The 13419-nt window shown below is 47.8% G+C and overlaps 2 protein-coding genes across 19 annotated transcripts in view; both read right to left on the bottom strand.

The window, feature by feature from the left end:
- LOC116711889 (receptor-type tyrosine-protein phosphatase mu-like) overlaps window positions 1-5537 on the bottom strand; it is an 81332-nt gene extending 75795 nt beyond the window's left edge. For 5 of the 13 annotated variants that reach the window (XM_032551485.1, XM_032551486.1, XM_032551483.1 and 2 more), the window contains exon 1: window positions 5186-5536. In XM_032551485.1, the coding sequence (XP_032407376.1) occupies window positions 5186-5273 (88 nt within the window). In that variant the 5' untranslated portion in view covers window positions 5274-5536. Of the gene's footprint in view, window positions 1-5185 lie in introns of all 13 variants that reach the window. The other 8 variants (XM_032551481.1, XM_032551482.1, XM_032551484.1 and 5 more) reach the window with 2 other exon arrangements.
- Window positions 5538-8223: 2686 nt separating this feature from the next.
- Window positions 8224-13033, bottom strand: LOC116711892 (leucine-rich repeat-containing protein 30-like). 6 transcript variants are annotated; one of them, XM_032551497.1, is made up of 9 exons: window positions 12924-13033; window positions 11589-11973; window positions 11351-11482; window positions 11164-11277; window positions 10950-11084; window positions 10744-10877; window positions 10605-10653; window positions 8918-9225; window positions 8224-8872 (listed from the first exon to the last, which is right to left on the bottom strand). In XM_032551497.1, the coding sequence occupies exons 2-8, from the start codon at window positions 11736-11738 to the stop codon at window positions 9070-9072; spliced, it is 870 nt and encodes a 289-aa protein (XP_032407388.1). In that variant the 5' UTR covers window positions 11739-11973; window positions 12924-13033; the 3' UTR covers window positions 8224-8872; window positions 8918-9069. The 6 variants fall into 6 exon arrangements, with proteins under 6 accessions (XP_032407388.1, XP_032407391.1, XP_032407389.1 ...); XM_032551500.1 differs by lacking the exons at window positions 8224-8872; window positions 8918-9225 and adding exons at window positions 9642-9920; window positions 10001-10161; XM_032551498.1 differs by lacking the exons at window positions 8224-8872; window positions 8918-9225 and adding exons at window positions 9642-9920; window positions 10099-10161.
- Between the last annotated feature and the right edge of the window lie 386 nt (window positions 13034-13419).

Here is a 13419-nt window from a genome sequence, read left to right as displayed (position 1 = left end):
CAGACGGACCCGCAGGCAGCGAAGGCACCGCGCTGCCTGGCAGGTTCTGGACACGACCCGCTTCTGACAGATAGAAACTGGCCTGAGCCCGACCAGAACCAAACCCCTTCATCCAGGTTTCTGAAGAAGAGGTCCAGTTCAGGTAACCGGGTCCAGAACAGAACCCGGTGCTGCTGACCCGAGAGACCGGCAAGAATCCATTCCTCACACACCAGAACCGGGTCCAATACGACACAGCAGCAGGGGGTGTGGACACACACACACCCACCGAAACACACACAGAAACACACTCTCAGCATTGTCTCCAACAATAATCCTGACTGTGATCAGGGATTTGGACCCAAACACTAATCACACACTGACATCTCTGGACAGGATTAGACCCTCTGCAGCTGTGTGTGTGTCACTGTGTGTGTGTGTGTGTGTGTGTGTGTGTGTGTGTGTTGGTGTGTGTGTTAATCTGGGGAAGACATGCTGACTTAATCTCCTGTTGCAGGAATAATTTGGTTAATCTGAGAAGCATCAGGAGCTCCTCTGTTGTCACGGTAACGATCACATGACCCACCAAGGTGAGTCACCAGGACAGCTCCTGACATTAGGCGGGCCGGGTCGGTACCGGCCCACAGTGAGTCGGTACCGGCACCTGGACTTCCTCGGTTGGGGTTTACTCAGCAGCAGATCAACCACAGAACCAGAACCATGACTTTATGGGTTACACTGAGGTCCAGAGCTGCAGAAGTTCTGGTGGTTCTGGTTCCTCCTGCCGGTTCTGTTCACTGATTTTTAATGTGCTTTACAGCGAGCGCCTCCAATCTGGAGCAATAAAATAAAGACTAACCCGCTGCTGGAGAAGCTAGCGGTTACGCTGCTAAAGCAGCTAGCGGTTACATGCTGGAGCAGCTAGCGGTTACATGCTGGAGAAGCTAGCGGTTACATGCTGGAGAAGCTAGCGGTTACGCTGCTAAAGCAGCTAGCGGTTACATGCTGGAGCAGCTAGCGGTTACGCTGCTAAAGCAGCTAGCGGTTACATGCTGGAGCAGCTAGCGGTTACGCTGCTAAAGCAGCTAGCGGTTACGCTGCTAAAGCAGCTAGCGGTTACATGCTGGAGGAGCTAGCGGTTACGCTGCTAAAGCAGCTAGCGGTTACATGCTGGAGCAGCTAGCGGTTACGCTGCTAAAGCAGCTAGCGGTTACATGCTGGAGCAGCTAGCGGTTACGCTGCTAAAGCAGCTAGCGGTTACATGCTGGAGAAGCTAGCGGTTACACTGCTAAAGCAGCTAGCGGTTACGCTGCTAAAGCAGCTAGCGGTTACATGCTGGAGAAGCTAGCGGTTACGCTGCTAAAGCAGCTAGCGGTTAAGCTGCTAAAGCAGCTAGCGGTTACATGCTGGAGAAGCTAGCGGTTACGCTGCTAAAGCAGCTAGCGGTTAAGCTGCTAAAGCAGCTAGCGGTTACATGCTGGAGAAGCTAGTGGTTAAGCTGCTAAAGCAGCTAGCGGTTACATGCTGGAGCAGCTAGCGGTTATGCTGCTAAAGCAGCTAGAGGTTACATGCTGGAGAAGCTAGCGTTTACATGCTGGAGAAGCTAGCGGTTACGCTGCTAAAGCAGCTAGAGGTTACATGCTGGAGCAGCTAGCGGTTACGCTGCTAAAGCAGTGTTAGCAGTTAGCCTGTTTGCTATTAGCTTTATCGCATTAGCTTCATTACGTTCTGAGCCAAAAATCAAAACAAACTAAAGAAATGCTAGCTTACACATTTTAGCTACAGTGCTGCAATATTTTTAGCTAAGGATCGGACCGACCCAGGCCCGGTCGGACTCCTGCCTCCAGAACCAAGTGAGGCCATGAGACGGCCAGCAGAAGTTCTGTTGGGTTCTGGTAAAAATAGAATTGAACTCATTCAGCTGTGTTGCGGTCAAGAAAACCGGATCATTGAGCCGAACCAAGTGGTTCTGAAGTTCAAACCACCAGATCATGTGTTCCTCATGTGTTTTCCGGTTCGGTCCAGAAGGTTCTCCAGCTGAAAAGAGTTCTGAATAGAGATAATTGCCTCACAGAGAACCCACACACACACACACACGCACACACACACACACACACACACACACACACACACACACCTGAGGATAGTGTGTTAATCTGTGAGCTTCATTAAAACCCTGACGAGACAGAACAAAGAGCTGACTGCACCTGAACACAACACCAACACACACACAGTAACTCATACTGCAACACACACACGCACACACGCCAACTCATACTGCAACACACACACACACGCCAACTCACACTGCAACACACACACACGCCAACTCACACTGAAACACACACACACGTACACGCAGCCTGTAAAACACACTCAGAGGAAAAGGTAAAGTTCTGAATCAGCGACAGTTCTGAACCTGGACACAGTGGGTCATCAGTGTGTGTGTTCAATGTGTGTGTGTGTGTGTTCAGTGTGTGTGTTCAGTTCCATAACCAGTTTTTATTTCAACCCTCCCTTCTGGGAAACAAATTTCAACTAAATACAAGCTGAAGACAAGATGGCCGACCCTGGGTGGGCTGAAGACAAGATGGTTCACTTCAACCTGAACTACAGAAGCCCAGATTTGGTAGAGAAAATTATTTTTAAAAAGAAATCCTTCTAAAACGAAAATGTGATGCATCATGACATTGATATTTTTTCAGAGCCAGGTCTGACCAGTCTAAAACCAGTTCAAAACCAGTCTAAAACCGGTCTGAGACCAGTTCAAAACCAGTCTAAAACCGGTCTGAGACCAGTTCAAAACCAGTCTAAAACCGGTCTGAGACCAGTTCAAAACCAGTCTAAAACCGGTCTGAGACCAGTTCAAAACCAGTCTAAAACCGGTCTGAGACCAGTTCAAAACCAGTCTAAAACCAGTTTTAAACCAGTTTAAACCCAATCTAAAACCAGTTTAAATCCAGTTTAAACCAATCTAAAGCCAATCTAGAGCCAGTCTAAAACCAGTTTAAAACCAGTTTAAACCAGTCCAGGCCGTCGGTTGTCTCCGTGTCACTAGGGACAAGCGGTCTAAATCAAGTCCAGCGCGTCGTTAGAACCGGTTCTGCTCTTTGTGGATGAAATGTTCTGATTCCTGTAACTTTACTGTAAATTATATGATTTTAATTTTGTTCATTTTTAGGTTTAACATCTGGAGAACGAGCTAGCGAGCAGAGCTAGCTTCTTTTAGCTAACCGCTACATTTCATGACACCATGTTGAGTCATCAGAACCGGCCTTGACCCACAGTAGATACATGGAACCAGTTCAAGGATGGTTCAAGGCGTCCAGCTCCTGGTCCATTCCAGAAGAATCAAGATTCTTCATCACTGCTGTAGAGCCTTCACAATCATCATCATCATCATCATCATCATCAGGAGCCTGATGGGATCTGACCCCCCCTCTTCCTCCCCCAACAGATCCAGAGCTGTGATTGGCTGAGATGTGCAAGACTCATCATCATTTAAATCTGGTGAGGGACTTTGCTCTCTGGTGCCACACAAACCACCTGGAACTCAACACCGCTAAGACGAAGGAGCTGGTTATAGACTTTGGGAGGTCCAGACCAAAGCCCAGACCAGTCGCATTAGAGGGAACTGAGGTTGAGGTCGTGGACTCCTACAAATACCTCGGGCTGTGGCTGGACAGTAAACTGGATTGGTCAAAACACACTAGCCACCTGTATGGGAAAGTGCAGAGCAGGATGTACTTCCTGAGGAGACTGCGGTCCTTTAACATCTGCAGCAAACTGCTCTGGATGTTCTACCAGTCTGTGATTGCCAGTGTCCTCTTCTACACCGTGGTGTGCTGGGGAGGCAGCATATCCAAGAAGGACACGTCCAGACTGGACAAACTGACCAGGCGTGCCGGCTCTGTGGTCGGCATGAAGCTGGACTCTCTGGTGACGGTGGCAGAGGCGAGGACACTGAACAAACTGCTGGACATCATGAACGATAGCAGCCACCCTCTACACGCCGTCATCAGCAGCCAGAGGAGCCGGTTCAGTGGCAGACTGCTGCTTCCCAAGTGCCGGACCAATAGATTTAAGAACTCTTTTGTCCCCCATGCCTTCAGACTGTACAATTCCTCATTGGGGGGGGGGAGGTGACACAGGACAGAGGGTGGAAGGAGTAGTGACCCCTTGTATTTTTCTCCATACTTATCAGGTCAAACCACATAGTGCAATACGATATCACTGGTCAATCTATCCGCCAAATTCTTATATTTTTTTGTGTTGTATTTATATTCATTTATATTCTATATTCTTATTCCTTGTTTCTTGCATAATTTCAGGTTTTGGTTACTCACATTTAGTGTGTACCTTAGTATTTAATTTGTATTTTGTATTCTTTTGCTTACTGTGTGTTATCTTTGTGTTTTTCCTGGGAGCTGCTGGTAACTTCAATTTCCTGAGGGAGTTTTCCCAAAGGATCAATAAAGTACAAGTCTATTAATATTATTATTATTATTATTAATAAATGCTCAGAGCCCAGAGTTCCTCCTCTTTGTATTTCGTCATGGAAACGTTCCCATCTGACCCGGACCGGTACCAGACCAGACCCGAACCTGACCCGGACCAGACCTGACCCAAATCAGGAAACCAGAACCAAAAATAAAATTAGATCAATGCAGCAGAACAGGAAGACCCGAACTCAACCAGACGGTTCTGATCCATGTATTAGAGAGCAGGAATTTCAACCTGGGAAGTCGGTTCTGATGGATAAATAGCTCTCAGCTCAGAACCTGGTTCTACTGGGTTCTACTGATCAAACACGACCAACAGCTCAGCTGGTTCTGGTTCTGATTGATGATCAATGAATTCTGATTTAAGGAATAAAACCTGTTCTCTCCAAAGTTCTGCTGAGGAGGAGGGAAATGTGACCAGAACCGGAACCAGAAGATCCCTCTCTGTTCCAACCTGGCGGTTCTTGCTGGGCTGCTTCTGAGACACGAACCGAACTGGAAGAGGAAACAAAGACTGCAGGATGTTCTGAGGGCCGCTGAGTTTCCAGAACCTCCGAACCGAACCGACGGGCAGAGTGGAGGAAGAGGAGGAGATTTTCCAGCTGGAAACTTGGATGCCAACACTCAGAGCTCCTCTGTTCCCTCCGCAGACCCCCCGGCCCCCACCAGGTGCCGAACCGAACCGAACCGAATCGTCCTCTTACCTTGGAAGGTGTCCGCTCGCGCTCCCCGAACTCCCAGCAGAACCAGGAGGAGAACCGCGGGCAGCGGGAAACTTCCAGTCCGCTCCATGATCTGGGAAAACTCCGGAGAACTCCGAGCCTCCTCCTCCTCTTCCTCCTCCTCCTCTTCCTCAGGGGTTCTGGACTTCCCTCGCGCTCCAACACGCGCTCACGCGCACACGGAGGGACTGCGGCGCGCGGCCAGGTGAGCGTTCAGACAGGTGAGTTCGGCTCTTTGATCCTCCGGCTGGTTTCTGCGCTCGAGACAGACAGACGGAGAGCGCGAGACGCCGAGAGGGTGTACCGATGAGCTAGTGACGTCACGGGGGTCGAGAGACACTGAGAGAGAGAGAGAGAGAGAGAGAGAGAGGGGGGGGGGGGGGGGGGGGATTACGGGGGGGCTCCAGGTTTTTAATTATTTTGTTGCTTCCGGTTAAAACTTTGAACATTTATTGATTTCATCATTTGTTGAATATTTGTGGGAACTTTGAGGTTCTGCTGCGGTTCCGTTTGGACCTGGAACCTCTAGAACCCCATGTTATTATCTCCATAAAGTTTATCAGAACCATTTCCTCCGGTTCGGCCTCTGTCAGCAGAACCAAGGTCTCATTGGTTCGGTCCGGTTCTGGTCCGGGTTTCATGTTTTTATCTGGTTTGATGAAAGCTGTGTTAGAATCTGTTACATCGGTGTTGGCCGGGTTCTAGTGTCATGACGTCATACCGGGTCAGACGTTCCGGATCAATCAGAGTTCTGATGAACTTTTCGGTGTTTGTGAAGCGGAACCGGAGCGGCTGCTGCCCCCTGCTGGCTGCTGTGCGTCACTGCGCGGGTCTCCGGCTCTGAACGGAAGTATCCGGTAGCCAGACAGAACGTTCTCATATGAGGACCAGTTCTTTTCAAACTAGACCAGATCATGTTAGTAAACATGCTTCCGGTTCCTTTAAGCAGATTTTTAAACCAGGAGCACAGCTGGAATAAAAAGAAGAAACTGGATTCATAACTCAGTAAATTCTGACACAAAAGAGAAAAACTTTTTATTCTGGCCTCCACTTCTTCTGTTGCGTCTCTACCGCCACCTGCTGGTCATGATGTATACTGCAGCACATCATGATTCAAATCAAGTTTGTTTTATTAAATGACTTTTAAAATCAGAAAGACATTAACAAAGGTGCGACTTTATGCTCATTAATTAATGTTTTCTGTCAAAAACAGAAAATTGCAACGAATTAGGTTCTCCACTCTTACTAAACCCAAGCAGTTGGGAGGTTTATCTTTACCCAATTTGCAGCTCTACTACTGGTCTGCTCAGCTTAAAATGATGTCTGACTGGTTTTCTAGTAGAGACACCTGCTTATGGCCTTCAATCTTTTTCATGCTGTCCTAGAAGGTTAAGTTCTCTCCCTTTTATCAATAACTTAGATCAATTGGATTCATTGAAGGAAAACATGGTAGTTTATAGTACTTTGTTAGCTTGGCAAGACATAAGGAAATGCTTGAATATTCCCTCCTTTATCTCAGTTAGATCCCCCCTGACTTTAAACCCAGACCTACCAACTTCTATTAGAAGTATTGGCCTATTGAACTGGTCTTGTTCTGGTCTGAATGATTTCTCTGATTTGTTGATTTCCGGTGCTATGAAATCATTTAATCAAATCAGCAACATTCCTCAGAAAGATTTTTATAAATATCTTCAGATTTGACATTTTATGGATTCATTATTTCGGTCCAATGGATTCCGTATAGACTGACAGTGACAACACTGATTCTTCCTCTGCTCTGTACCATCAAGCTTTGACTCTGTCAGCGGTTGTGGGAGCGTGATCTGGAGATGAAATTCAGCCCTTTAGATTGGCTTAAGATTTGCAATGGAACCTTTCCTCAATGCACTTCTACTATTTCTATACAAGAACAGAATTTCAAACTTTTCTATAGATCCTACTTTACCCCTGTTCGTCTTCAGAGAATGTTCCCCAACCGTTCCAATCTGTGCTGCAAATGTTTGAGGCACAGAGGTACTTTTCTCCATCTATTCTGGTCATGTGATTTATGAAGGACCTTTTGGAGGGACGTACATTTGGTGATTGAAAAGGTTTTGGGTGTTCGCTTTTCTTTGTCTCCTGTGTTCTATCTTCTAAATGTTTCCCCCAATCATTTGGATGCACATTCTAAATCCTTGTCTACAATTCTTCAATTTCTTGCCAAGAAATGTATTTTGTTCCAACGGACTTCTCCTTCTGCCCCCACAGTAAATATGTGGCTCACACAGATATCTGTTATCCTTCCTTTGGAAAAGCTGACCATGATCTTAATCACAAATCAGATACATTTTTGACACTTTGGAGTCTTTTCTGCTTGGTCCCTAGGATTTTATTTTATTTTTTATTATTATTATTATTATTATTATTATTTTGTTTTATAGCTCTATTTATTCTTGCCTGCTTTTGTTTCTCCGCTCTTGATGGCTGAGGGGTGGCGTGGACTGGAGGACAGGATGGACACCCTGTTTCTCGTGCATGTGGGGCATTTTGTTGTAGATTTTTTGTTTTGTTTTTGTTTGTTTGTTTGTTTGTTTGTATGTGTGTGGCGGCACAGGTTTCTTCTTTGTTCTTTATATTGTAACGAATCTAAAATTAATAAAAATAATATAAAAAAAAAAAAACAGAAAATTGTAAATCATGTGAATACATTAACAATGATATGTTCATATTAAAATTTGCAGATGACTCAGTGGTGGGGCGTGCTGTGGTGGCGCAGGGGGTTAGCACATTTGGAGGCCTTAGGCCCGCGGACGTCGCGGTTCGACTCCCGGTCCCGACGACCTTTGCCGCATGTCCTCCTTCAAAAATGGCGCCGGCTCAGCTGGCTGCCTGCAGACGCAGCTCCTGTCGTGTGTGTTAATCTGTGTATAAAAAATTCTTGCTGTAACTGCGAAATAATTTCCCTGCTGAGATGAATAAAGTAATTCTTCTTCTTCTGATAGTTAGCTTTCTACACGACAAACATGTGGCCCATGAGTTTGTTGACTGGTGGGATAAACTTTTCTTTTATTACATGTACAGAAAACAAAGAACATGTTCTGTGATCTTAGATAGAAGCTTCATAACTCAACTCAAACAGTAATTAAAGGTCAGACAGTAGAAAACTATAAATATCTTGGATAATAAGTTCAAATTTACCTGCCATTCAGAGAACCTGCAAAAAAAGAGCCAGCAAAGATTGTTCTAAGAAAACTGGCAAAGTTTCAGGTTGATGAGTCAAAGATGATCATATATTGATGTTTTCTCTCCTCTGTTGGTTTGGAAATCTTAGTATTCGGCACAGTAATAAATACTATGAATAAGATCTTAGGAGTTGAACAATGCTCACTTACAGAACTGATTAAAAACACACCATCAGGGAAACTAAAGCCAAGCTTGTTGACATGCTGACTTCATTTCCTGCCTTCTGGCCTCCAGCTCAGACTCTCCGTATGGACAGTGACAGTGAAAGACACTAACAGTGAGAACAACACTGACACTAACAGTAAGGATAACAGTAACAGTAACAGCCCAGAGGTCAAGAGGTTCTGAGGCGGTTCTGAGGCGGTTCTGTTTACGTTGTGGTCGTTCCAAAGTGAAGAACATCAGCAAGAGAACCAAGAAGATGGCTGCTGTTTCCGTCTCTCCATCCCATAATGAAATGTAATGCCTCTGAAGAAGCTCCGCCCACTTCACCTGTCCCTCAGGTGGGTGAAAACTCTGCCTGGAAGATTGAAGTAGGTCTGAAGTTCTGGTTCTTCAAAATTCTTCATCATGATTTCAGAAAGCTTCGCTGCCATCCTCAAGAGGGAACTGGCTCCGCCCCCAGGTTTCAGAGGCCCCACCCCCTATTCACCACCTGATCTCAGGTAATTGAAGAGCGCCGCCAGTCCTCCCTCCATCACCTCCTTCAGGGGCTTCATCAGCGGGTTGTGGACGATGTGGAGACCTTTATCCAGAGGATGGCAGGCCAGCTTCTGCAGGCGGGACAGATGGTGCATCTCCTGGACACACAGCCAACAATATTGTTATTGTTATTATTATGATCACTATTGATAATAAATGATGATAATCACTTATTTTTATATTTAGTAGTAGTATCGCTGTTATTATTATTATTTGTCATGTTGGTTCTAATCTTTTAACCCACATGCAGAAACACAAGCAGAGAACAGATATCAGAAAAAGAAAGTTTATTGAAACAATATTGAAGTTTGCAGCTGTGTGGTTCTTGTCCTGCCGATGGGAGCCGGGGCCGTCTGCACTCCGAGGATGGTGAGGGAAAGACGGTGAGTTCGAGGTGTGTAGGACAAAAGAGTTCTCAGAGGTAAATGGAGTGATCTTACAGGAAGATGATGAGGTTCTGTCAGGTTCTGGTACCGCGGTCTCCGGGGCTACGGACTCTTTGCAGGGGTCTTTGAAGCGGTCCAGGGTCCAGGTTCCGGGGTGAGGTTCAGATGGAGAGTTTGTGGAAGGTAGAAGGTAGAGGCTGCAGTGGAGGGAAGACAGGTATGTTTCAGATGAGGAGATCTCTGACTGCCAGCTGAAAATCCAGGAACTGTCTGTGGTTCTTCTGTGGAGGTGGAAAGGGACTCGGGCAACCAGTGGGTAACAGTCCACGGCGTCAAGAGGGGAAAATCCAAAAGGCCAGGATCTCAGGCTCCACAGTGGATAAATCCAAGGCATCATGAGGAAACACCTGAAGGAGAATCGACAGGAGAATATTGCAAGAGGTAACCTCAGGAAACTAGAAAGAAAACTCAGAGGGACGCAGAGTACCATAACTGGCAAACACTCAAAGTGCTGGCATCCCGCTCCTCATGTACTCCTACATGATGAGATGGTAGAACACCATCTCATCATGTTATTAATATTACCATACAGCAGGCAGCTCCAGGTAGTGCAGCCTCTAGGCGCCATCTAGTGGATGGAGAGGAAAACTGCAAGCAGCAGAGAATTATTATTATTATTATTATTATTATTATTATTCATCCATTTTCTAACCCCTGGTCCCCAGTAGGTCAGGAGGAGCTGCTGAGGTGGGGTCACCTGGTCAGGTCGCCAGTCTGTTGCCAGGCAACACAGAGACAGACGGACAAACAACCATGAACACACACACACACACACACACACACACACACACACACACACACACGCCTAGGGAGAATTTAGAGAGACCAGTTAACCTGACAGTCTTCTGGACTGTGGGAGGAAACCAGAGAACCAGAGAGAACCCACCATGCACAGGGAGAACAAGCCGGGAATCGAACCCAGGACCTTCTTGGCAACAGTGTTACCAACTGCACCACTGTGCAGCCCCTATTACCTTTATCTTCAACATTATTACCACCATCATCCTCGTCAGTGTGGGTCGGTTGCTCACCTCAGGAAGGTCTCTGATGTGGTTAAAGTCCAGGTTGAGCAGCTCCAGCCTGAAGGAAATCAGGAGAGCGCCATCAGGTGGAGAAATAAGTTCTCCACAGCTGAATGTCCTGTGGCACCAGGCGTTCAGGTGGAGTTACCTGATGAGGAAGCAGAGGCCTCTGGGCAGAGACTGGAGCTGGTTTCCCTCCATGATGAGGATCTTGAGCTCCAGCAGAGCCTGGATGTTCTCAGCCACGTTCTCCAGACGGTTGCAGGACAGATCCAGGAAGACCTGCAGGAGGACAGGGGGACAGCGGGTCACCTGCAGGCTGCCTGGGCCGCTCTCTGGCTGGTGGACACCTACCAGGGCCTTCATGCTGTAGATGCAGCCTGGCAGGTGAGCCATGAGGTTGTGGCTGAGGTTGAGCTTCCTGAGTCTGGTCAGGTTGGAGAGAGAAGCCGGCAGCGAGGAGAGCTGGTTGTTGGCCAGACTCAGGACCTGAAGCGGAGACAGAGGCGATCAGAGGATGAGCTCCGGAGGGGGCGCCGCACAGCTACGGACCTGAGACGAGGCGTACCTCCAGCTGCGTGCAGGCCCCCAGCTCCTCAGGAACCTCCGTCAGTCTGTTTCTGTAGACGAACAGAACCCGGAGTCTCCTCAGCTGGCCGACCTCTGCCGGCAGGCTGCTGAGCTGCAGACGGCACAGCGTCAGGTCCGGTTCTGACCAAAGCATGCTGCAGGAGGAGGGCTGTGACGGGGCTCACCTGGTTCCCCCACAGGTTGAGGACCAGCAGGTTGGACAGCAGGCCCAGCTGAGGGGGCAGCGCCTTCAGGTTGTTGAGGGACAGGTTCAGCTTCTCCAGCTCCTGCAGCTCCCACAGCTCCCCCGGAGCGTCCTGAAGGAGCAGCAACATGCACCACTTTTATTTCAATAACACCTGCTCCACCTTCGCCTCAGGTAGCACCGCCGCTGCCTCCCTCCAGCAGGGGGTGCTGCTGTACCTTGAGTCCACGGCGGGCCAGGCTCAGGACGTTGTGTCCAGACTGCTTGGAGAATCTTTGGATTTTGTCGGCAGACGACAGGCTGTCCTCTCTGCCCGGACTCCTCCTTTTCTCCTCCTTCACCTCCTCCCTGCACACTCTTCCTCCCATCTCCTCCTCTTCCTCTCTAGACAGATGTCTACAGCTGGAGCCGGGCTGATCTCACTCTTGTGCCATCGCCGATGTCGTTTTGCTGCCAGCGTCCAGCTGGTTCTTCTGTGTAGAAGGACGGATGTTCCTCGGCTCCGTTTGGTGTTAAATACTGATCTGGTCGCGATCGTGGGAGACTCCACGTTGACCCCGGTGACCCCGGTGACCCACGTTGACCCCGATGACCCCGGTGACCCTGAAAATTTCATTGTATCAGACAGTGCTGTTAAATATTTATGGGTTGTGGTGGGAAGGCGGCACAGAGCAGCCGTTCATCCTGAGGTTTCTCAGATCGGTGATGGTGTCCGTAGAGTTTCTTCCTCTGTTAGACTTCAGATAATACCTGCAGCAGTTTGGCTCCAGACTGCAGTGAACTGCTTCAGATCAATAGAGGAGCCGACATGACGCTGCTGAAAAAGACTTTCGCTAAACTAGAAAGATTTTTCACCAATAGAGGAGAATAAGAATAATCCAGGGTTTATTCTTATGGGATTCTTTTAAAATAAAACTGATTCCATTAAAAATCTAATTCAGTTTACTTGTTTGTTCTTCAGATTTCTGATACTTTAGACTCTGTACCTAAACCTGTTTGGATGTAGTTGGTGTTCGAAGTTTCTTCCTGATGAAAGCAAAGAACCAAGAGAACCAACAGAACCAACAGAACCAACAGAAGGAAACGATGACAGTTGATCATTTTACAGTTATGAATCAAAGACGACACCAAGTGGGATTTTAGCCTTGATTTAAAGGAACTCGGTATTTCAGCAGTTTTCTGGAAGTTTTTTTCCAGATTATTAGTTTACATGATTCTGTAATAACTTGTAGTTCTGCTAACCGCCTTTCAACACTTAGAAAACTTATAACCAGTTAAAATAATAACCAGAACCTGTGTGTGTTGTTTGATAACTGCTACTGAATCGGATTAATGTAATCTGTGTGGATCACAGCAGCAGGTGGACCTGTCATCATGAACAGAACCGGTTCTAACAGCCAGTGGGAGTTTGTCTCCCCCTGGTGGTGAACTGATGTTCTTCAGGCCTTCAGCTCTGAGACGAACCAGAAGAACTCAATCAGAACCTAAACCCGCCTGGTACCCAAAGGCTCTTCCTGGCGCTTTAAGACAAAACATTCATGAACGTTTCCTACCTGACGACCCGAAACGCCTCGACGGCACCAGGAGAAACCCGGGAATCGCTGAGAGCCGACCCTCAGGAGACCGGGCCGCCTGTGAGTGTTTACCAGGACAAGGAGTTCTATTTCAGGAGCACACACACACACACACACACACACACACACACACACACACACACACACACACACACACACACACACACACACACACACACACAGCTGCTGCTGTCTGTCAGCCAACTGCTTAGAGCCTCAGTTTCACTGACACCACACTGCATCCGTCCGTCCGGTTCGGCGGTACCAGGTCCGGTGGTGACCCGTTACAGGTCTGCTCATCTCTGTCCTGGTACCACATTTCAGCTCATTCTGTGTTTTCCAGGCCATCACCTCTCCAGAACCAGAAGCAGGTGGATCTGGACCTGGTTCTGGTTCTCTTCCTGATCAGAGGAACCAGCAGCGCCACCTGGGTGCTCCAGGATCTGGATGAAGCGGACCGAGCCGGAGCTCAGAA

Source organism: Xiphophorus hellerii, chromosome 21 (genome assembly GCF_003331165.1).
Source record: "Xiphophorus hellerii strain 12219 chromosome 21, Xiphophorus_hellerii-4.1, whole genome shotgun sequence".
NCBI classification, from domain to species: Eukaryota; Metazoa; Chordata; class Actinopteri; order Cyprinodontiformes; family Poeciliidae; genus Xiphophorus; species Xiphophorus hellerii.
The sequence above is the reverse complement of the archived record's forward strand: the minus strand, read 5'-3'. Positions and strand labels throughout refer to the sequence as shown.